The sequence below is a fragment of the Herpailurus yagouaroundi genome, unplaced genomic scaffold, assembly GCF_014898765.1.
Source record: "Herpailurus yagouaroundi ecotype Mexico unplaced genomic scaffold, PumYag 182, whole genome shotgun sequence".
NCBI lineage: Eukaryota > Metazoa > Chordata > Mammalia > Carnivora > Felidae > Herpailurus > Herpailurus yagouaroundi.
This window is the reverse complement of record NW_024412413.1, coordinates 5,263,659-5,285,432: the sequence shown is the minus strand read 5'-3', so window position 1 is coordinate 5,285,432 and position 21,774 is coordinate 5,263,659. Positions and strand designations below refer to the sequence as shown.

The window sequence follows — 21,774 nt, the reverse complement described above, 5'->3', positions numbered from 1 at the left end:
TTTGCGTCAGAACCACTGCCGAGGGCGTGCGGCTTCGGGACGACCCACGTCTCCTTGCCCTGTCCCAGCCCTGCAGGGTCGGAATCTCGGGAAGGGGGCTCTGGGAGCACGGGGCAGGGGGCGGGGGCGCTTGTGGATTGGACGCTGACACGGGGGGGGTCCCCGGAGTACGTCCTGGGAACCGGGCGTGTGGACGGCCGGTCTTGGTGGTCCTGCGGAACGCCTCCATGCCCTTGACCTTCGTGATTCTTGCTGCTTTCCAGACCCCCTTTCTGCACCGGGGACTCGCCTGGTCCAAGCCTCTGGTCGATCATGTCTGAGGAGGCCTCGGCAAAGGGCACCTGCCCGTGGTTCTTTGCAGGGATTTGGCTCAGAACCGGGGTTTTTGGTGGGGAGTGTGGACCACGCGCAGGCCTGAGCGGGTCTGGGGTGAGGTCCGCTGGCCACGTCCCAGTCTGGGCACCCGAGGGACCCTTCAGCGGAAGTACGGTCAGCCCCCTCCTTTCCTTTCTCCGTTCTCCGTCATCTGGTCTTTTTCACCTCTTGTCTTGACCCCTGTCCTGTCTTCCTCTGTGGAGTTGGCCCCGCCAACCTGCTGCCGCGGAAGTGTCACCGTTTAAGATACTGTGAGCTGCCCTCTGCTTCCTTATAAAAGACAAGCCTGGCTCGGGCTAAGCCAGCTCATAAGGACGAGGCTGTTCGTTCAGAAATTCTCTTTGAGCGTCTGTTGTGCATAACGCAGTGTTAAGGGGCAAAGGTGGGCTTGGAGTCTGGCCTCCTCCATTCACATCCCGGCCCGGATTAAAGCGGGAAACGTGGCATCGTGACCGTGACGGAGGCTCCGTTATCGCCGTGTGGCAGGTGCTGGAACGTGAGCGCGTCCCGGGCGGTGCGGGCATGGGAGCAGAATGGGTGGGCCTGCGGTGGGAATCGGGGAGTGGTCACGAGCCTTCCCTGGGTTCAGGAGCCCGACAGACCTCCCGCAGCTCTCTGCTGGTGTTTTGTGCCGCAGTAATTTTCTCTAGCGCCTTCCGGAAAGCTCCCCGAACTGCTTAACGGGGCGAACGGCTTGCGTGGCCCGGGAAGATTGCGGCTTATATAGATGAGACGCTTTGTGTTTTGAATGGTCCTCGAAAGAGAGAGCACGGCAGCTGCCATGCTCTCCCGGAACAGACGGCCAGAGAAAGGCCTGCCCCCCGGGAAGCCACGCTGGTCCGAGGCGACCTGGCCACTTTCCTCCCCATGAGCAGATTTCACCTCATTTCCTGGCCTCTCGGACGAGACTCTTGCTGCTTGTTGAGTTCTGTTTCCTTCCTCCCTTTGTCCCCGTGAACAAAGCGACTGCAGATCAACGGTCTGGGCGGAAGGCAGTGCCGTGAGAGCCAGAGCCGCTCGGAGACGCCCCTGTGATGCGTCCTGGCCCTGCACCCAGCTCCGGGTGGCCTCCCCGCCCGTGGCAGGAAAGCCCGCCTCAGTGGATTAAGCAGCGATGAGCCGGTTTGGAAGTGATTAAAACATAACTGTCATAGCTTTGGGGGAGACGGGCCGCAGATCCTGATTATCATTCAGGAGGAACTAGAGAAACGGTCATTTTTTACTCTGCTTAAGGCAAGCTCGTAAAGCGGACGTGCACAGAGCGCTCTGCCACGGGCATCATTAATTTGTGTCCTAGACATTTGCCTGCAGGATTTGGGGCTTGCAGATGAGTACGTCCGAAAAATAATAACGGGCGTTCTCTGTAAAAAGCCTTTTGTGAAGCAGAGGACTGAGAGAGGGACCAGCCGGGAAGTAGGACGGGGTACTTTGTGGTTGGCGTCCAGGCGGAGGTTGAGTCTCCCCGGGGCCGGTGATGAACTTGGGTGCTGGACTGCTTTTGCTCCCCAGAGTCGACCCCCGTGGGCCTGTTGTGGAGAATATGCTTTTCATCCCTTTCTGTCTCGTTCTGTACTTGAGCTTTGATCAGGTCAGCGATCAGATGGCATTTTTAAGTTCTCGTTTCTTGGTAGCAGAAACGTTGCCTCGTGTTTAACGGCAGGACTGTGCTCCGGGGCAGGCGGCCTCTGGAGCCAGATGTCCGGGTGCCCAGGAGACCGGCCCTGTTCTGTAGGCAGTGCTGCACTTGATCGGAGCGCCTTGCATGGGTCTGTTCCAGGTTTAGCCACTGGGGATGTGTCGTCGGGCAGAACAGAGGCCCCACCCTTGCGGAACGGACAGGCCAGCTGGAGAGACGGATCTGCCGAACTGTGGTCAGATGGCCGTGAGCGCTTTGCAGGAAGCCAACACAAGCAGCAGGGTGGCTTCCTGTCCCTCTGTGGGAGGTGTGGTGGTCAGGGAGGTGGCATTTGAACCGAGAGCTGCTCGTTGGTACCTAGGGGAAGAACGTCCCCGCAGGGGCAAGAGCAGATGCAAAGGTCCTGTGGTATGCTTGTGCCTGGCATGTATAAGGACCAGTGAGGAGGGCAGTGGTCAGAGATAAGATCAGAGAGGCGGCAGGGACGCCCATGGTGTTAGACTACCAGCAGGACGGGGACCAGTTCTTTCTAGTCGCCGTGGGAGCATTAGGGGGCCCGGCTCCCGTGTCCCCCCCCCCCGTGTGTATGCTCCCTGCACACGCCCTTCCCAGCAAGCAGCTGTGACACCTTAACCGCCCCGTGTGGGGCAGAGATGAGGTCATGTTTATATCTCCAGTGCCTAGGGGGGCCTCTGGTATATACTAGGTGCTGCTGGCTATGCTGAGTGAATCAGAACGGGGCTTTTGACGTGCGGAGAGCTCCGGGGATGGTCACATGCGAAGAGCTCCGGGGGTGGCCACGCTCACGTCTGCGGGGACCGTCGTAGCCGCTTAGGACTGCCAGCCACATCACCTCCCCAGATCCTCAGAATGACCCCGCGGAAGCAGATGTTACCCTCTGCCTTCCTGAGAGTCATTCAGTCACCGCTTTATCGGGATGGAGTTCACATCCCGAACGGTTTGGCGGGAGTTCGGCTGCGCCTACAGTCACGCAGCCACTGCCTCCGTCAATTTAGGAACGCTGTCATTGTCCTCACTCCCAAAAGACACCCCCCCCCCCGACCCCCGCCACCACCAACAGTCAGTCCCTACTCCTTCCCCTCCCCCCCCGCCGGCAGCCACTGTCCCTTTTGAATTATTCTGTCCCCATAAACCTGCCCGTTCTGGTTAAGGGGAATCATACGACGTGTGGCCTTTTGTGACTGGCTTCTTTCACTTGGCGTAATATTGGAAAGATTCACCTGTGGGGTGAAGTCAGTTTGAGCGTCCGACTTCGGCTCAGGTCATGATCTCGCGGTCTGTGAGTTCGAGCCCCGCGTCGGGCTCTGTGCTGACGGCTCGGAGCCTGGAGCCTGTTTCGGATTCTGTGTCTCCCTCTCTCTGACCCTCCCCCGCTCATGCTCGCTCTCTCTCTCTCTCTATCTGTCAAAAATAAATAAACATTAAAAAAAAAATTAGAAAACAAAAGCATCTGACTCTTGGTTTCCGCTCAGGTCATGATCTCCCAGTTTGTGAGTTCAAGCCCCGCGTCGGGCTCTGAGCCGGCAGTGTGAAGGAAGCCTGCTTGGGATTCTCTCTCTCCCGCTCTCTGCCCCTCTCCCTCTTGCTCTCTCTGTCTCTCAGAATAAATAAATACACTAAAAAAAAAAAAAAAGATGTATCTGTGTTGTAGCAGCTGTTCCTTTTTTATGGCTGAATAACATTCCATGGTGTGCTGGATGGACCATATACCCCCCTTCATCTGTTGATGGACCTTGGGTTGTTTCCACCTTTTGGCTGTTTGGAACAGGGAAGGTATTGAACATCTGTGTGCGAGATTTTGCGGGGACACGTGTGTTCAGTTCTCCGGCATTGCTGGGTCAGCTGATAATTTTATGTCTCACCTTCTGAGAAATAGCCAGACTGTTTTGCAGAGCGGTTCAACCGTTTTACGTTCCCTTCAGCAATGTATGAAAGGTCCTGGTTTCTCCATATCCTTGCCAGCACTGTTTATTATACGTCTTTTTTTTTTTTTTTAAGTTTTCTTAGTGTTTATTTATTTTTGAGAGAGAGAGAGAGAGAGAGACGAAGAGACAGAGCATGAACAGGGGAGGGGCAGACAGAGGGAGACACAGAATCGGAAGCAGGCTCCAGGCTCCGAGCTGTCAGCCCAGAGCCCGACGCGGGGCTCGAACTCACGGACCGCGAGATCGTGACCTGAGCCGAAGTCGGACGCTCGACAGACTGAGCCCCCCAAGCGCCCCTATTATACATCTTTTTGATCACAGCTACCCTAGGCGATACGTCCCCATCGCTCTGACTTGCATTCGCCTCATCGCACGTGGCGCTGACCATCTTTTCGTGCACACGCGTCCTCGGAGAAACGTCTCTTCAGATCTCTTGCCCATTTTAAAACTGGTTGTCTTTTTATTGCTGAGTTCTGAGAGCACTTTACGTATTCTGGAGAGAAATCCTCTCTCGAGATTTGCAAAATCTTCTCCCATTCTGTGGGCTGTCCTTTTACTTCCTTGCCGGGTATCTGTGGAGGGACAAAAGTGTTTAGTTTTGTTTCAGTCTGGTGTTGCTTGCTTTTTACTTTGGTGGTTTGGGAGATTTCTTCGCGGCTCTCAGTGGCATCTGGTGGTCTCTGTGTCCGTCCTTAGGCCCGTGCCACGTGCTTTTATTACCGCGGCTTTTTAGTTACGTTTGAAGTCGGGAAGCGGGAGTTCTCCAACGTTTTTTTCTCTCTTCTTCAAGATTGTTTTGGCTCAAGGGGACCCCTTGAGTTTCCATATGCGTTGCAGGACCTGCTTGTCCGCTCCTGCAAAGAAGCCATCTGGATGGTGATTTTTTTTAATGGTATTTATTATTATTTTTTTCCTATCTACCACAGCAATATATATAGACACGCTGTGGAAACCTGGAAGACAAAAATCAAACAGAAGGCAGTAGTAATTTTCTTTTATTTGTGTCCCTTCAGGCTTCGTGTTTTGCGTATATAGCTTTTCCTGCGCAGAATTTAGAATCGTTCCAGCGTCAGTCAGTGTCTCGGGCACGTTTGGATGAGTATCTTGGCGGAAGCTTCTGGAACTGGAATTGCCGGGTCCCACAGCACACACGGGGATAGGAATTGGTTTGTCGTCTTTTTCATGGAGACTCTGAGGACCGCAGGGGCTAAGTGACAGGCCCAAGGTCGCACGGCTACAACCCGGGGAGAGCCGGGCATCCAGCGCGGACCCCGGGTCCCGCGGCGCGGCGCGTTTCGTAGGTGGTGGCGGCGGGGGCGTTTGCATGGGACGCGGATGCTTGAAATGTGTGACAGAATATGGCGTTTTAGTTTTCTCTCCACCTGTAGCCAAGTACCCGTTCAGCCGCTTAAAGCCACATGCGTTTATCCGCGCGCAGTTCTGTAGGCCAGAGGTCCGCGTGGTGTGGCCGGGCTCGCTGCTCAGGGTGTCACCGGTTGAGTTCCTTTCTGGAGGCTCCGGGGACGCATCAGCTCTCCGCCCCGAGAGGCCTGTTCTCTCCGGGGGGGGGGGGGGGGGGGGGGCGCTGTCCTCAGAGCCAACAAAGGAGAATCCCCCCCGCGTGTTGCCCCTCTCTCTCTCGGACTGTGGTCTCTGACCTCTTGGTCACGTTCAAAGGGCTCACGTGATTAGGTCAGGCCCTCCTGGGTAGTCTCTCTTTCTTGAGGTCAACTGGGTCCAAACGAGCCTAATCATGGGGCGTATACCATCATCTTCACGACCCTGGGAGGTTCACAGCAGGCCGGGCTCTTCGGGGGCATTTTTAAACTCTGCCCACAGGGGCGCCTGGGTGGCTTAGTCGGTTAAGCGACCGACTTAGGCTCAGGTCATGATCTCACGGTCCGTGGGTTCGAGCCCCACGTCGGGCTCTGTGCTGACAGCTTGGAGCCTGGAGCCTGCTTCCGATTCTGCGTCTCCCCCTCTCTCTCTGTCCCTCCCCTGCTTGTGCTCTGTCTCTCTCTGTCCCAGAAATAAACATTAAAAAATTAAAAAAACAAAAACGCTCCGCCTACAAAATTGTTTGAAAGCCATTAGCCAAAAAATTATAAACGACATTAGGGACGTGATTAGTAGTCACTTATCTGGTATTTATTTAGCTATTTTTTATTTCTTAAAGTTGATTTACTTATTTTGAGAGTGAGCGAGCGCGTGCGTGCGAGCGAGGCCTGGATTCTACCGTTCCCTCCACTCTTGCTCATAATTCATCTTCTGCGCCCGTCTGCCAGGGGAGCGCCGACTCCCGGAGGTCGGGGACACCTTTGCCCGCCACAGCCTGGCACGGGGAAGGTGCCCAGTGCCAGCTGTTGTGTTAAATGCGAGACTGTCACTTGGCTCCAGTAATCGCTGTAAAATTGTCGATGGAAGGACCGTGGTGGAGCTTTGTGGGATTAAGGGATCGAAGGTGAGGGGTTCCCGCCGGGAGTCAGGTGGCTGGTGGCCAGGGGGAGGCGAAGGCATGGCCGTGGGTCTCTGGGGTCCCTGACTCCGCCCCCGCAGCTATGTAACTGGGGCCCTGAGACGGCGGGCGATGGGGTCCAGATGCCTTGCTGGGTCTCTGCCTCACCCCATGGACGTCGGGGCAGGAGGGGGACAGGTGTCCTCCCGTCTGCAGATGCTCCCGGCTGCTTCCAGATCTTTCCCTGCCTCCGTGGACTGGCAGCTGTCTCTTCCCTCATGGTGCCTCCAGCCTGTGGTGCAGGTGCAAGTGTCCCTCCCTTCCCACGTCATTCCCGAGGCCTCAGCACCGTGGACGTGCCCCACGCACCTGCCCAGCCCGTCCCCCTCCCCCCCTCCCTCCCACTCCTGGTCCTCCGCCCTGTTCGCCTGCCCGTTCCCAGGGGCATCTCCGACCCCTGTTCCCGCCCTACCTGTGTCCTCCGTCATGTCGGGGTCCAGCCTCTGCCCCCCGTAGTGTCTGCGACCACTCTGCTCACCACTGCCCTGAACAGCTGCCCGGCCGCTGTCCTCGAGGCCAGGTGGACATCCAGGGCTGGCTCTGTGTCTCCCTCCCCGGTCCTCCCACCCCAGCGTCCTGGCCTGGCACGTCCCCTGCCCTTCCAGGCGGCCACGTGGTTCATGGCCTCCTCCTTCCTATCTCTGCTCAGATGCCTCCCCCCCCCCGATCTCCTGGTCCCTGATACCCTCTCTACCCTTCAAACTCTGTCCTGTTCTTTCCAACAGACTTTTTTTTTTTTTTTAAGTTTATTTGTATTTATTGTGAGAGAGATAGAGTCCGAGCAGCGGAGGGGCAGAGAGAGAGAGAGAATGAATGAACGAATCCCAAGCGGGTTCTATGCTGTGAGCGCAGAGCCCGACGCGGGGCTTGAACCTACAAACTGTAAGATCGTGACCTGAGCCGAAATCAAGAGTCGGACTCTCAACCGACTGAGCCACCAGGAGCCTAGGCGATAGACTTGGTTATATTTCAACAGTTTGAAATTTACAGAGAAACAGCAAACATCCTACAGAGGGTTCCCATATGCCCACACCCAGTTTTCTCCATTATGAGCCTCTCCTGTCACCGGGGTGCACTTGTTCAGGATTAATGCATTGTTATTACCCAAAGTCCACCTTTTATCCACATTTCCTTATTTTTCCGTCCGTTTTCTGGCCAGGACCCCCTCCGGGATCCCACGTTACAGTGGCATCGCGTCTCCTTAGCGCCTCGGGGCTGTGGCGATTCCTTGCTTATGATCACCTTGCCCGTTTTGAGGAGGGTGGATCAGGAATTGGTCAGACTGGGGCGATGGGTTTTAGGAGGAGCCCCAGTGGAGTGAAGTGCCGACGTGACTGATCCCATGGGCGTCGGCCTCCATCACGTGGCTGACGTGGCTGACAGGCTTCTCCACTGTGTCCTGCCTTGTTTTCTTTATAATATCGAGCACAGTCCAAAGTGTGTCTGTTGTGTTTCCTCTAATGTCCGATTAGAACGTTAAGACCAGAGGCCCCTTTTGTCTTATTTATTCCCAGAGCCTGGTGCGTGGCAGAGGCTCAGCAAATTAATTAATCGACTCGGTACCTGCTTCTAGAGCACCAGTGCCGGGCAGGGGTCCCCGCGTGCTGGGGACAGAGCCCCTTAGTGCCATAGTTCCCGCCCTCAGAGAGCTTCAGGTGCACCGGGGGAGATCATTACAGACAAAGGTGTGTTCCCAATGTAGATGTGAACAGGGAAACAACGCTTGGGTGTGGTGAGTGGGTGGGTGGGGGGCGGCCTGTGGCCTGCGGGGGGGGGGGGGGCGCGCAGGGTGATCAGAGAATGATACAGAAGCTTGAGACCCGAAGGATGAGTGAGAGCCAGCAGCCAGCTGGTGGGGAGGCAGATGTGTTCAGGGTGGCAGGAACGGCATGTGCAAAGGTCCTGAGGCAGAGAGGACTTGGGAGTATTTAAAGAACACCAGCAAGGAGGCAGGATGCTCCACTGGAACCAGCCTTGCTTCGGGGAGGTGGCTTTGTCAAGGGGAGTGAAGAGGAGGGTGTGAAAAAGTGGACCCAGTTATGAGGTGGGCAGAAGTGGGGTGAGGGGGGAAGTCCAGGCTCTTGAAAGTGGTGGATGCTGTTCTGCTTCTTTCCTAGAAAAAGGGGCAGGTTTGGAGGGAGATGGATTCTTTCAGAGATGCTTTTCGGAACACCTGAGCTGAAGGATCGTGGAGGTGGGGCTGTATCTTGAGGGGTTTCTGATCTGGGGACAGCGTCGGAAGGTGTGGAAGGGCATGAGCTGGCCTTGGAAGAGAGTCATCCAGGGAGAGACCCTGGAGACCTGCCTTGTAAAGGTCAAGGAGGACCCTGTCCTCAAGCGAACTGGAAGGGGGGGGGGTGGTCAGAGAGGAGGGCACACGCCGGGCAAGCATGGTGTCCGTGGAAGAGAGTTCTGGAAAGCGGGAGGGGAGGCAGCTCGGCCGGGGGCTGATGGTGCGGTCAAGTCGCGGGCAGGGGAGTGGGGTCCAGCTGCCGTGTTGGGATCCGGTCCGTCCAGGCGTCCATTTCGTTGCGTGACGTGCGTTCGGCAGGCGCGGCCAAGGAACCCTGTTTCTCCGTGGATCTTTTCCCCGCTGAAAGCTGTCTTCTCTCACAACACGTCACCGGTGAGGACAACAGGAGCCTCGTCGAGAAAAGTCTCGAGCGGAAGGCTGGCCTGGAGAAAAGAGCGCGGGTCCCCGTGCAGGCTGGTGCGCCCACATCACAGCCATCACTCGGCGAAGCCAAAACTGTGGCGCCAGCCCGGACGCCCATCACCCGACGAGTGGATCAGTGAGACGTAATAGATCCGTGCGCGGGGATATTATTCAGCCACAGGAAGGAAAAAAGTACTGACACGTCGTGCGTCGCCGCGGATGCGCTTTGGAAACAGCCTGCCCAGCGAGAGGAGCCAGACACAAAAGATCACGTATTATACCGGCATGTAACTCATATGAAATCCCGTTTGTGCGAAATATCCAGAATAGGCAAACCCGTAGAGAAAACAGCTGAGTGGTTGGAAGGGGCGGGTAGGGGGTGCCTGCTCCTGGGCGCGGGGTTTCTTTGGGGCGCGGAAGCTGGTCTCCAGTTAACAGTGGTGATGGTTGCATGACCCTGCGAGCAGATTAGAAACCGCCGAATGGCACACTTTCGAAGGGTGAACTGCGTGGCGTGTGAATTCGGTCTCAGGAAAGCCGTTGAGAAGGACGGGAGTTGCTCAGAGCCTGTCAGTAACGGGCCATAGGGGATCCCCTTCTCTCCACGGCCTTAGGCTCAGGGTGACACGAGCTGCAGATCCTTTGGGAGAGGAGGGATGGACATTTTATGGCCGCGGGCCACGCGGGACAGAGCCGCTAATGTTCCTCGTGTAATCCCTCCTCCTCCAAGCCACGGTGAACGAGTTCATCCTTTCCTTTTGCTGACAGTTTCCACATGTACCCAAGTTCCTGCCAGGAGGACGTCCATGTCCACCGTGGTGGCTGCGCCCTGCCCGTCCTCTCACGAAGTCCCACAGAAAGTCTGGCAGCCCAGGAGGTGTTGGGGGGGGGGCGGGAGATGGGCCTTTCCCATCTCCTGCCCCCCCAGCCGCTGTGCCGGGGCGTGTCCGTCTCGGTGTCCAGCCGCCTTCAGTTGTGGGCTTGCCCAGTCATCGCCCTGGTCCACGTGGCATGGCGGGTGAGGCCATAACACTGCCTGCCCCCAGGTTCTCATCGACTGGGTCAACGACGTGCTGGTGGAGGAGAGGATCATCGTGAAGCAGCTAGAGGAGGACCTTTACGACGGCCAGGTGCTGCAGAAGCTCTTGGGTGAGTCCTCGGGCGTGCCCAGCACAGGGCCACAGCAGGGCGGTCCCGGGGCCGGGACCGGGGCTCGATTCCCACAGGGCGGCACGGGCCACACGTGCTGAGAGCCTTAGAGCCGCAGCCCTGAGCCCACGCTCCTCGGCGGTGGCTCCCGGGCCGCCTGCTCTCTGATCATGTCCACAGTGGGCATTCCGCCAGAGCCCCCGGCCTCGGGGCTGCAGCAGGCCACACAAGGCTTCCAGAGCAGTCCTGTGGGTTGGGGGGGGGCAAGGAAATGGGGCAAGAGCATCACCCCTTCCTGTGCGGGTCAGCCCTCCTGGCGGCCTCGTGTGCTCCCACGTCCCAACGGTGAGGCCTGTGCCGGCTCGTTCCGCGTGGGTGGGTGGGTGGGTGGGTGGCCGAGGGTCCCCAGCAGATACTCTGTGAGTGGGCTGTGCCCCGGGGGGCAGACGGGTGTGGGGTGCGGGTGGTGACAGCTGTCGCTGGGGCCAGCGGAAGTCCCGCACCGAAGCGACGGATGCAGGGCACCTGGCACGCCGTCTCCCGCCAGCGAGTGGTGGTTAAAACAAAGACAAAGCCCCGAAAGCAAGCGCGGGGGCTGTCGAGTCCCCCAGCTCCTGTGAGCGGCAGGGCCACGGTTTCTAGGTGTGGACGCTGCAGTTTCGTCACCACAGGGGCTGTGGGCTCCTTTTGCCGCAAGTGAAAGGACCGTGTGTCTGGGTCCTCCCCTCCCCCGCCCCCCAAGACGCCGAAGGGTCCCTCAGCTTCAGGGCGCTCTGATGTGTTTTGGGGGTCCCCGAACACCCTGCGAGGTGGCCTCAAGGACGCAGTGTCCCCTTGTATGTGGATAACACGCTTCCTAGAGGTCAAGAGCAGATCCTGAGCCCCCAGCATCCGGGGGGGGGGGGGGGGCTGCCGTCCTGCTGCCTGGGCTCCCAGCTGCCCTGGGACCGCATTTCTCCCCGTTGTCGTAGCAGAGACTTGACAGCTGCAGGGCCTAGGGGCCGCCGCTCAGGGGAGGGAGCCCAGGGAGGGAGGACCCTTCCTCGGGCGGGGCGTTCCTGGGCGGGGCGTTCCTGGGCGGGGCTTACGCCCTCTGTGCGGGGCGCTCTTGGGGGACCCTCTGATTGGAGGGAACCCTGCGGGGACTGGGAGGAGGGAAACCGCCCAGTAACCCACGCGGAGGACGCAGGATCGATGGCCCACGTGTCGTGTCCTTATCCATCTTGCCCTCAGAAAGTACCTTTGTCATGTTTGTTTTGGTCATTCCTCTGTTGGGCAACGTTTCATCGTGTGGCAGGTGTGGATCTAGGCTCTGGGGACGCAGTGGTAGCAAGAGGGAGGGGGTCCCCCTCGCCCAGCTGTCCCCCTGCATTCTGGCAGAGGGAAGAAAGAGAAATATCATGGGTCGTAAACAGACGCTTTAAGAGAGTGGCCAACGGCAAGGAAAGGAAGCCAGAGGGTCACGGGGCAGAGAGGGGCCGGGCGATGGGGGCAGCCCCTCTGGAGATTGGACATCTGAGCAGGCGTCTGCACAGCCAGCCTCAGAAGAACATTCCAGGCCAAGACTTTGAGGTGAGGAAGAGGCTGTAGCATTTAAAGCCCAGTGACAGGAGGCTGCGAGACGTGGGGGGAGGGGGTGGGGGCCTGGATAAAACCAGATCACATGCAGCTCTGGTGGACAAAGGCTTTTATTGCAAGTGACAGGGAGCCACTGGAGGTTTTGAGCAGGGCCGTGACATGATCTGAGTTAAGGGTTTTAAAAAGTCACCTGGGCTTCTGGGTACAGAATGGAGGGGGCGGGGGGGGGGGCGGGAGTAGGAGCTGAGATAGTCAGAACGCTGTTAGGACAGCCTGGGCCTCAGATAAAGAGGCTCAGACTGAGGTGGAGGTGTAGACCCCGGGAGGGTGTGTTGGAGGTGGAGGCTGCCGGAGGAGTCAAGGCCGACAGCCAGGTTTGTGTTCTGAGCACCCGGTGAACGAGGAGCCCCTTGGGAACAGCGAGGTGGGTGGGGGACGAGGAGGTGGCTTTACCTCGGTGGGGGCCCGTCCTCCCTGAGTCGGCGGCCGGTTGGGGGTGGAGCTCGGCGGTGCAGAGATGATGTTTAACACCGTGGGATCCGATGGCCTCTCCTGGAGAGGGTGTTCAGATTCATGATTTGGCTGGATGCCGTGCGGCCGAGAGTTCATAGGTATTTGGCTGAGCCAAGGATCCCCATCTTAGAATGACTTCTACGGTCCAAGAATAAATCTGAAATGTTATCGGGATTGTTAATAATGATCACAAGTTTATTATTAAAGATGTTGGGGGTGGGAGTTGCCTGGCTGGCTCAGCTGGTTAGTTAAACATCCGCCTCTTGATCTCAGCTCAGGTCACCGTCTCACAGTGGTTTGTGAGTTCAAGCCCTGCGTTGGGCTCTGTGCTGACAGGGCAGAGCCTGCTTGATGCTCTGTCTCTCTCTCTGCCCCTCCCTTGTGCGCACACTCTCCCTATTTATGAAAGAATAAGTAAACGTTTAAGAAATGTTTAAACATTGAATGGTCAGGTTGAGCCATTGTATTTTACACCTGAAACTAATATAATGCTGTATGCAAATTGTACGTGAATAGCAAACAATGTCAGGATTTTGAAGTTTTATTTATTTTCATTTATTTAAAAAATGTTTATTTTTGAGAGAGAGAGAGAGGAGTGCGCCTACATGTGTGCATGAGTGGGTGAGAGGCAAAGAGACAGAGAGCGCAGCCTTCCACACAGAGCCCCACGTGGGGCTCGAACCCGTGAACCACGAGATCATGACCTGAGCAGAAGCCAAGAGTTGGATGCTTAACTGCCTGAAACACCCAGGTGCCCCAGAATTTTAATGGTTTGGATCGTCGTGTTGATAGGGTCATTCTCAGGGTCACCCTCAGCACTGTCCGGGACTGCATTGTCCTCGGGGTCACTACACTAGAAATATGTGATGGCAGACTCTCCTTTTCAATAGAGAAGGGGCGGGAGCCCACGGACCTTAGGCTGACCCCGGGTGCGAGCAGCCTTCCGACGTGTCACCAGCTGCCCTCCTCATCCGTGGCAAAGACCTAGCTCCCCTTTGTCTCTCGGACCCAAAGAATTGGCTGTGGGTGATGCTGTTATTGAAACAGTGCCCTGACCTGGGGGAGATGCCTCCTAGCGTTTGCAGAAGCAGACTCAAGAGTATTATACTCCCTTAGATTTTTTCTTTCTGGTTCTTTCGCACGTATCTGTGGCTTCATTCTCCCAATTGCTCAAAAAACGTCGTGTCCTAAGCCTTCGTGTTAGCAGGGTGGCCGTAGTACCCTGTGTCCGGATCCCAGGACAGGCTGTGAATTTGCATCCACGTTTCAGCCTTGGCTGCTCACGAAGGATGCTGGTGCCTCCCTGGTGGTGAGTGACGGGGCGTCTGTAGAGCAGGTGTCTGGTAAGGGTTCTCGCCCCGCAAGGCATGTCCTTTGGGTCCCCGTCTTCCGGTGGCCCCAGCAGGTGCAGCCCTGGGTCTGGAGCCGCTGTGGGACCGCCTGCTACATCGGTGACCGCCTACAGACCGCCTGCTACGTAGGTGACCGCCTACAGACTGACGTGAGGCTCACTGTGGCTCGGGCAGCCTTTTTTATCACGGAGCAGACGCCCTCCCTTCCCATTGGAAGATCTTCTCTCCCACGTGTCAAGCAGACGGTTTGACACGCTCCTCTGAGGAAAAGAACAAAGGGAGAGAATATTCAGATATTAACAGGAAATCAGCGTGTCTCGCCCGGTTGTATCGCTGATGACGTCACCCGTGCGATCACGTGGCCCCTGAGCCCGGGACACCAGGAGTCCTATCGGGAGTGTAGACGAGACATTCGGCTCCCTGTCCAAGGGCAGAAGCCAAAGCCAGGAGGAGTTTGTGGCTGAGTGCCAAGGCCAAAGCTGACTTCTGTGCGTCTAGAGAGAGGAGAGGTCAGAGGCCTGGGCCCCGGGCGGTCGGGAAGGGGTCGGGAAGCGGAGGGGCCCCGAGAGGGGTCTGAAGGGTCCACCCATGAGGGCGGAAGCACCAGGCAGGCGCGTGTTCGGGAGGGAGGGGTAGAGGAGAAGGTGATTCGAGGAGGCGGGAGTGGCTGTGAGGACACAGACTGGGTTGGGCCTCGTGAGATCACCAAGTGCAAGTCATTGGCAGGACCCCAGACGTGTCCCTCTTCTTGGGAGCAGACTCTGAGGCAGCTGCTGACCCTGCCAGGTGGCAGGTTTTGGTGGATGTGACTCTTCTGCGGGTGGACCTTCTGTGGGCAGAGGGAGGGTGCCCACGCTGGGGACCCGGGGGCTCCCCGGCTGGCTCCTGTCCTGATTCTAACTCCGGGCACTCCCTTCTCCTTGCAAGAGGCAGGCCCTTCCGGCGTAAGGAGTGTCCACGGCCCTGCGTTCAGCATCACCCCCGTTTGCCTGTCGCATCCGAGAATCCGCCCTCCCCTTCCTCCATCCCTTTCTGTGCTCTGAAGGCAGGTCCTGGCCGCCGCACAGCCCTGAGCCGCCCCCTCAGCCCGTCCGTAGGCAGAGTGATGCCTGGAAATGCCGGCAGCCAGATGTTTTATTCTCTCCCACGGGGCAGAGCCCTCCAGGACAGCCGCAGACAGCACCCAGGCGTAGCCAGCCTCCTCGGGTCCTGTCTTGGGCTGAATTGTGTCCCCCAGAATCCATAAGTTGAAGTCCTAACCCCCAGGTCCTCGAATGGAGACTGGGTCTTTCTAGAGGTCGTTAAGTTAAAATGAGGTCCTTGGGGGTAGACCCTAAACCCGTATGGCTGGTGTCCCTTTAAGGAGATCGGACAAGGACACATGGTGGGGGCGGGAGGGGGGAAACCCATGTGAGGACACAGCGAGAAGCGGCCCGTCTGCAGGCTAAGGAGAGAGGCCTCAGGAGAAGCCAGCTCTGTCCACCCTCTGATCTCAGACTTTCATCCTCCAGGATCTCGAGCACGGACACTTTCACTGCTTAAGTCCCGGGTCCGTGGTGTTCTGGAACTGCAGCCCTAACGAGCTAGCACAGGTCCCTTCCCGTCTCCATCACTCCTCCCCACCCCCCGCCCGGGTACCACGGCCGTGTTCAGTCTGCAGGGTCGGCTGGCGGAGCTGACGGCAGAGGTGTGCTGGGCGCCCCTTCTGGTGGGCAAGGCTCTCAGACCACACACCTCTGTAACCCTCCTTCCTTCCCCAGGATCCCCTGCTCCACCCTGTAACACCTGGGCGGGGGGGCTGCTGTGTATTTTCAGGGTGATCATGCAGACAGACAGCTGTGGGTTATTTCAGCCAGGACCTACTCGATGCGGAGGGACATCAAAACATATAAATGGGGACCGTTCCCATTTCCTGCGGCAGAGTTTTGTTTTGTTTTTAGTACTCACCGCTGCTGACCTGATGTTACTTAGATGTGGTGCCTCCCCACTAGAGAGCTCTCTGGTCTGTGCTGCACCTAGCCCCAGGACAGTGCCTGGCGCACAGAAGGTGCTCATATTGTGAGCTGATGAAGGGAGGGAGGTGGGTAGGTGGGCAGGAGGGAAGAGAGGGAGGGAGGAAGGGAGGGAGGGAGGAAGGAAGGGAGGGAGGAGGAGGGAGGAGGAGGGAGGGCGTGTCCCAAGCCCCCCAGGCATTGCTGTATAACATCATCCTGGAGGGAGCGTCCAAAGTGCTTGCGTTTGTTCTCTTCGAGGGAGGAGAGGACCTGGGGAGAGGACGCTGAAACAGCGGGGCCTCCAGAGCAAATGCTGAGCCCAGGGCTCTGGGGGGACCACTGAGACCAGCCTGGACTGCGCTGCTTTTACGCTGCCCCTCCCGTCGGTGCCACGGCCAGCAGCCGCCCCCCCGGCCCGCAGGTGCCTCTGCCTCTGCGGTGCCGCTGCTGTTGCTTCCCGGAGGAGACCCGTCCGGAGACACCCACGCCTTAGCAGGCGGGGACGTGGAGGGGCCCCGTGGCTGAGGCCGGGCTTGGGGTCAGTCCCCCACCTCCAGGTGGCCGGTCTTGTGTGGCTCCGCCGGGTTGCTCCCCCCTCCCCGTGGGTGACGAGGTAGCGGCGGTACCTGGGAGCGTCTCGTGGTCCTTACGCGGCGTCCGGGTGTCAGAGGCCACATCCGAGACCCTCTGTGTTCTTCCTCGGAGCCCCCTTCCCGCCGTGAGGCCACCGCACGGCCTCCTGGGCTCCAGCTCCCTCCCTGCACGCCAGCCCCCTGCTTCCGAGGGCACCTCGAGTCGCTTTTTCCACTTTGTGTGCACGGAGCGTTCCCAGGTTGTACCCTCGAACCCCACACCCCCTTTCCTTCCCGGCGTCCTTCCCCAAGGAAGGACTAGGAAGCTCGGAGCTGCGGGGCTCCATGTCCTGACGGCTCCCCGCTGCTCAGGGAAGATGTGTTCCCCCTGGCACAGGAGGGTCCCCGCTGCGGCCAGGCGAGCGGGTGGCCCTGACGCCCTGCCTCCTGCTCTTGCCCCTTCCTGTTGCAGAAAAGCTGGCCGGCTGCAAGCTGAACGTGGCGGAGGTGACGCAGTCCGAGGTAGGGCAGAGGCAGAAGCTGCAGACGGTGCTGGAAGCTGTGCACGGCCTGCTGCGGCCCCACGGCTGGGCGCTCCAGTGGACCGTCGACTGTGAGTAGTCCCGGGGGACACAGAGCCTGTCCCCTCGGCTCTCCACGGTGTCATTCGCTGGGGCTTCTGGGCCTGCGCTTTCCAAACCCGTTCAGGCTGCTGCCCCATGGGAGGCGGCTGGGACAGGACGGCGTCCCCATGCTTGGGAGCCAGCTCCTAGGTGAGAGAGGAGGTCTCCCGTCTTATCTTCTTGTCCCCCGTGCTTCAGAGGAGAGAGGAGTTGTTTCTGGTCTGGGGCGTCAGGGGCGGCTTGCAGAGGAAGGAGGGGAAAGACAGAGGAGCTCCGTGGGGCTCGTGGAAGGGACCCAACCCCAGGTCCCCGTGGCGCCAGCACCAAAAGGGCTGTTTCACCCGTGACCCACTGTGGCAGGTCCTCGGGAAAGGAATCACGCCGGCCCCCGGGGTATGTCACGGAGCGTGCTGGCACTACAGGCAGGTGACCTCACGGTATTTCCAGCCTAGAGGCGGAGCCTGAAAGGTGAAGGGTTAAATGAAGCAAGAGAAGCCCCGGGGCGCCCCGGGGGGGGGGCTCAGCGGGTTAAGCGTCCAGCTTCGGCTCAGGTCATGATCTCGCAGCTCACGAGTTTGAGCCCCGCGTCGGGCTCTTGGAGCCTGGATCCTGCTTCGGATTCTGTGCCTCCCTCTCTCTCTCTGCCCCTCTCCCACTTGTGCGCTCTCGCTCTCTCTCTCTCTCTCAAAAATAAATAAACTTAAAAAAGACGTTAAAGAAAAGAGAGAGAAGCCAGAAGGTACCGTCCCCCCAGCAGGGCAGTCAGGGCCCGGCTCAGAGGCCCCCCCCCCCCCCGGCAGCCACCAGGGGCCCCTGTGCTTCGGAGGGATGAGCTCTAGGCTGTGGTGAGGAGACTGGCACCCGGTTTCTTGGCATCGAGACCTGCCACAGACCCCAGCCTACCTCCTGGGTCGTGGGGGCCGTCGGTGGGGGGGGAATCGAGTGTTTTGCAAGCCGTGAAGTCCTGCTCAGGACTCACTGTGACCACGGCTGGGCCCGAGGGCTCGAGCAAAGCTGTATCTTTCCCCTTCCCTTGTGCTAATTTCGCTCTCCTGCCCACTCTGTCTCCTTCTCACACTACCCGGTTGACGCCTTTTAAAAATACCTTGCTTTGGGGGCGCCTGGGTGCCTCCGTCAGTTAAGCATCCAGCCCTTGATTTCAGCTCAGGTCATGATCCCAGAGTTGTGGGATCGAGCCTCGTGTCAGGCTTTGCGTCGAGTGGAGCCTGCTTGGGATTCTCTGTCTGTCTGCCCCTTTCCTACTTGCTCTCTGTCTCTCTCTCTCTCTCTCTCTCCGCCCCTCTTCTGCTTGTGTTCACTCTCAAAAAAACCCCAAAAGCCCCCAGACCCGTGCCCTTGAAAGTGGTTAGACATGTTACCTGTAGCCGACAGGAAAGAAAACAGAAACACAGGGGGCTCGTCACCACCGTGTTCCCGCGGCCCGCACTGTTTTCTCCATGGTTGTTCTCCGCGGTCTCGTTTGGACGCAACGTCTCTTCGTTGCCTTGTGGGCCGGGGCTCCGGGCTCCTGCCTCACCTGGTCTATAGCTGCTCCCTCTTCCCTCCCCCGACCAGCCATTCACGGGAAGAACCTCGTGGCCATCCTTCACCTCCTCGTCGCCCTGGCCATGCACTTCCGGGCCCCGATCCGCCTTCCGGAGCACGTGTCCGTGCAGGTGGTGGTGGTGCGGGTGAGTATGGGATGGGGCGGTGGGCTTGCCCGTGGCGTCGCGGGAAGGGCGCCGGGCCAGCTGCCTCCCGTAGGTCTCCTGCTGCCTTTTCTTTTTCCCCTAAGAGGCCACCTTCTGTCCTCCCCGCCTGACCCAGTGTGTGTCTCACCGTGGCTTTGGTCCAAATGACGGAGCGGGAGCAGCGGCCCTGATTTGGAGAGGGAGGCGGATTCAGAGGCACGAGCGTGTTGAATTTTCCAGACTTTTTTAAAAAGAACATTCATCTGTCTCCAAAGCCAAGTAGCTGGAATTCAGTTCTCTTGAACGAGCTTGCTCCTCACCGGAGAGGGCTGAGTCCAGCGGCATGAACAGATGCCCCGGTTAGAGCTCCTCCGAGTCTGTTCCCCGTTACCCCCTTGTTCCCCGGCTCGCTCTCTTGGAGTTCATTCTCTTGCCTCACTTGGAGACGTGGAAGCAGGAGCCAGGGCCCTCCTGACCGAGGAGGGGCCTTTCCTGCCGTGTCCCCTGCATTTGAGGGGAGACACCCCTCAAGTGGCTTTGTGTTCGGCGCTTGTCCTGTGAAATGTGCATGAAGCACCTACTGGGCGCACAGGCTGTTGGGGACGCTGAACGCGGAAAACACTCGGGTTCCGAACACGAGACCCGTGAGGTTAACGCCCGGGGCCTGGACGTCTGTGTGCTTATGCACTTGTGATGCCCAGCTCCACACTTGCCCTCTTCCGCTCTCTGTGGGCGGCAAGGCTCTGGCCGGCCCCACTTTCCCAAAGCCGTCTGACCCCGCCGTTACCCCCGGAGCTCGGCCTTGACCCGGCCGGCAGTAATGCCCCTTTCTGGCATCAGGCGAGGGTCACCCACTGCCACTTGGCCCCGCTTGCTTCCCGAGGAGGGATGTTTGTGGTCAGTGGTGGTGATGGAGACAGAGACCATCCCTGCCGCCCTTCTCCTGGACAGTTCACTCGCGGCAGACAGCCGGGAAAGGCTTCCCAAGGACACGCGGGCGCGTCCGTCAGACTCGGGGGCCCCATGAGTGCCGTGTAGCTCGGTAATCAAGGTATTTCCTTTCAGGCCCGCACTTTGGTCCAAGAACTCTTGGGTTTTTAGAAAGTTTTACTGACCCGGGCAAGCCCTTGCTGGTGCCTCCTGCCTGACCAGGGTTACGGAAGGATTCTTAGGGCCACGTCCAAAGGGGTGTGAATCAAGAGGAGGTCCCGGGAACTGACTGGCCTCAGGCCTCAGACGCCTGCCTCCCAGGCCCTGGGGCCTGTCCCTCCACGTCCGGTTATCCGGTCTGAGATGGGAGATGCAAGGAGTGTGGGGGTCCATGGAGGGAAGGGATGAGGACAGGGGTCTCATTCACTACAGAGCAGCATGGCCTTGGGAGACCATTTGATTTGATTTCTCGGAGTTGCAGCGAGTTCCTCATAGAACTGAGCGGATGCTATAAACCTTTGAAATACTCAGCTTCACGTGTCCGGTACTCAGCCCTGGGCCTGGCACCTAGGAAGTGCCTAATGCACATTGGACGCGTGAGCGAGAGAAGTGTCTCCAACCTCCCGTAGTGGACTGAGTCTCCTGGGAATCAGGCCGAGGCCCTGAGGCCGCTGATGGCCGCCCATGCTGGTTGCTTGAGAGTTCCCTGGAGGCCGAGCTGGAAAGGGGTGGGGAGCTCAGCTCTCAAGAGGTGTCCATGGTGGGTTGGCCAGCAGGAAGGGAGTTCCCCGTGTCTCGAGGGGTCCAAGTAGGGGCTCGCAGTGGTTGGGTGGGCTGGCCGCCCGAGCTGCACCTTGCGGTCCCGTGACATGCAGGCTGCCCCCGATGCCCACCACCACCCCCTTCAGTCCCACCATTGCTGCCTCTTCACACCCGTGGGGCTTTCGGAGAAGTCTGTCATGCACAGGGTGACGTCCCGCGGCCTGCTGTATGTAACACAATACCGCGACCTGGCTGTTTGAAACAACAGACCCTCGCCTGATGCCAGGAAGGAGCATTTCCACCTGCCGGGTCAAGGCCAAGCTCCCCAGGGTAACGGAGGGGTCAGATGGCTTTGGAAAACCAGGACCAGCCTGAGCCTTGCAGCCCGCGTTAGTAACAGAGGCCAGAGTCCTACTAATCAAGGGGTTGGCAGGGCCCCGGTCTCTCTGAAGCCTCCAGGGGAGGATCCTTCCTTCTCTCTTCTGGCTTCTGGTGGCTTCCGGCAGCCCTTGGCATTCCTGGCCTTGTAGATGTGTCCCCCCAGGCTCTGCCTGTGTCGTCACATGACCTCTTCCCTCTGTGCCCATGTGTGTGTGTGTGTGTGTGTGTGTGTGTGTGTGTGTGTGTGTGTTTTCTCTCATAAGGACTCCAGTCATGCTGTACTTAGGACCTGCCTAGTCCATTATGGCCTCATCCTAACTAACTGTATCTGCAAAGACCCAGTTTCCAAACAAGGTCACGTTCTGAGGTTCCGAATGGACATGACTTCTGGGCGGGGGGGCCCCTGCCTCAGTCGAGTGCACCTCCCTATGTTGTGTTGCTCGTGCCCCTTACTTACTCTCCCAGCGGCACGGCACCGGGGAATCCCTTCGGGAGCTAGGGTTTCCCCTGAGACCCCCCATAGCTGCCAGCTCTCAGGGCAAGGTGGAGAGCCTGGGAGGAGGGGAGGGGGCAGTTTCCAGCCACTGAAAGGGTCACCCGCTGTGGCCACCTGCAGCCCACCCACCATGGGCGTGGCTCGGATGCTGTCCTCAGGCGGACTCCCGGCCCCAGGGCCATCCGCACACGGCTCGCTTACCCTGCCAGTGATGCCCTCCCTCCCGTCCCCTCTGCCTGCCCACGTATTTGTAGATTTATCTGTTCGTTTTGGGCTTTGCAGAAGCGGGAAGGCATGCTACATTCCAGCCACATCACGGAAGAGCTGACCACAACCACCGAGTAAGTGGGCCTGTGGAAGCCGGGGACCTGCACGTACGCGGGGGGGCTGATTTCTGTGCGACAACCCCCCCCCGCCAGCCTTAGGATGAGATTTTCATGCAAGCCCTGCCCTAGCTGTATGTCCTGCGTGTGCTTTCTTCAAAGATTTTTTTTTTCTCATGAGGAAGGGCAAGATAGCAGTTTGGTTTGGCATTTATTTAAAAAAATTTTTTTTTTAATTTTTTTTTTTTCAATGTTTATTTATTTTTGGGACAGAGAGAGACA

General features: G+C 58.5%; 1 protein-coding gene across 3 annotated transcripts in view; it reads left to right on the top strand.

Annotated features, from left to right (window-relative positions):
* PARVB (parvin beta) overlaps positions 1 to 21,774 on the top strand; it is a 74,881-nt gene that overhangs the window by 29,222 nt on the left and 23,885 nt on the right. For all 3 annotated transcript variants that reach the window (XM_040490596.1, XM_040490597.1, XM_040490595.1), the window contains 4 exons: positions 10,175 to 10,277; positions 16,759 to 16,899; positions 18,485 to 18,600; positions 21,452 to 21,510. In XM_040490596.1, the coding sequence (XP_040346530.1) occupies positions 10,175 to 10,277; positions 16,759 to 16,899; positions 18,485 to 18,600; positions 21,452 to 21,510 (419 nt within the window). The remainder of the gene's footprint in view (positions 1 to 10,174; positions 10,278 to 16,758; positions 16,900 to 18,484; positions 18,601 to 21,451; positions 21,511 to 21,774) is intronic.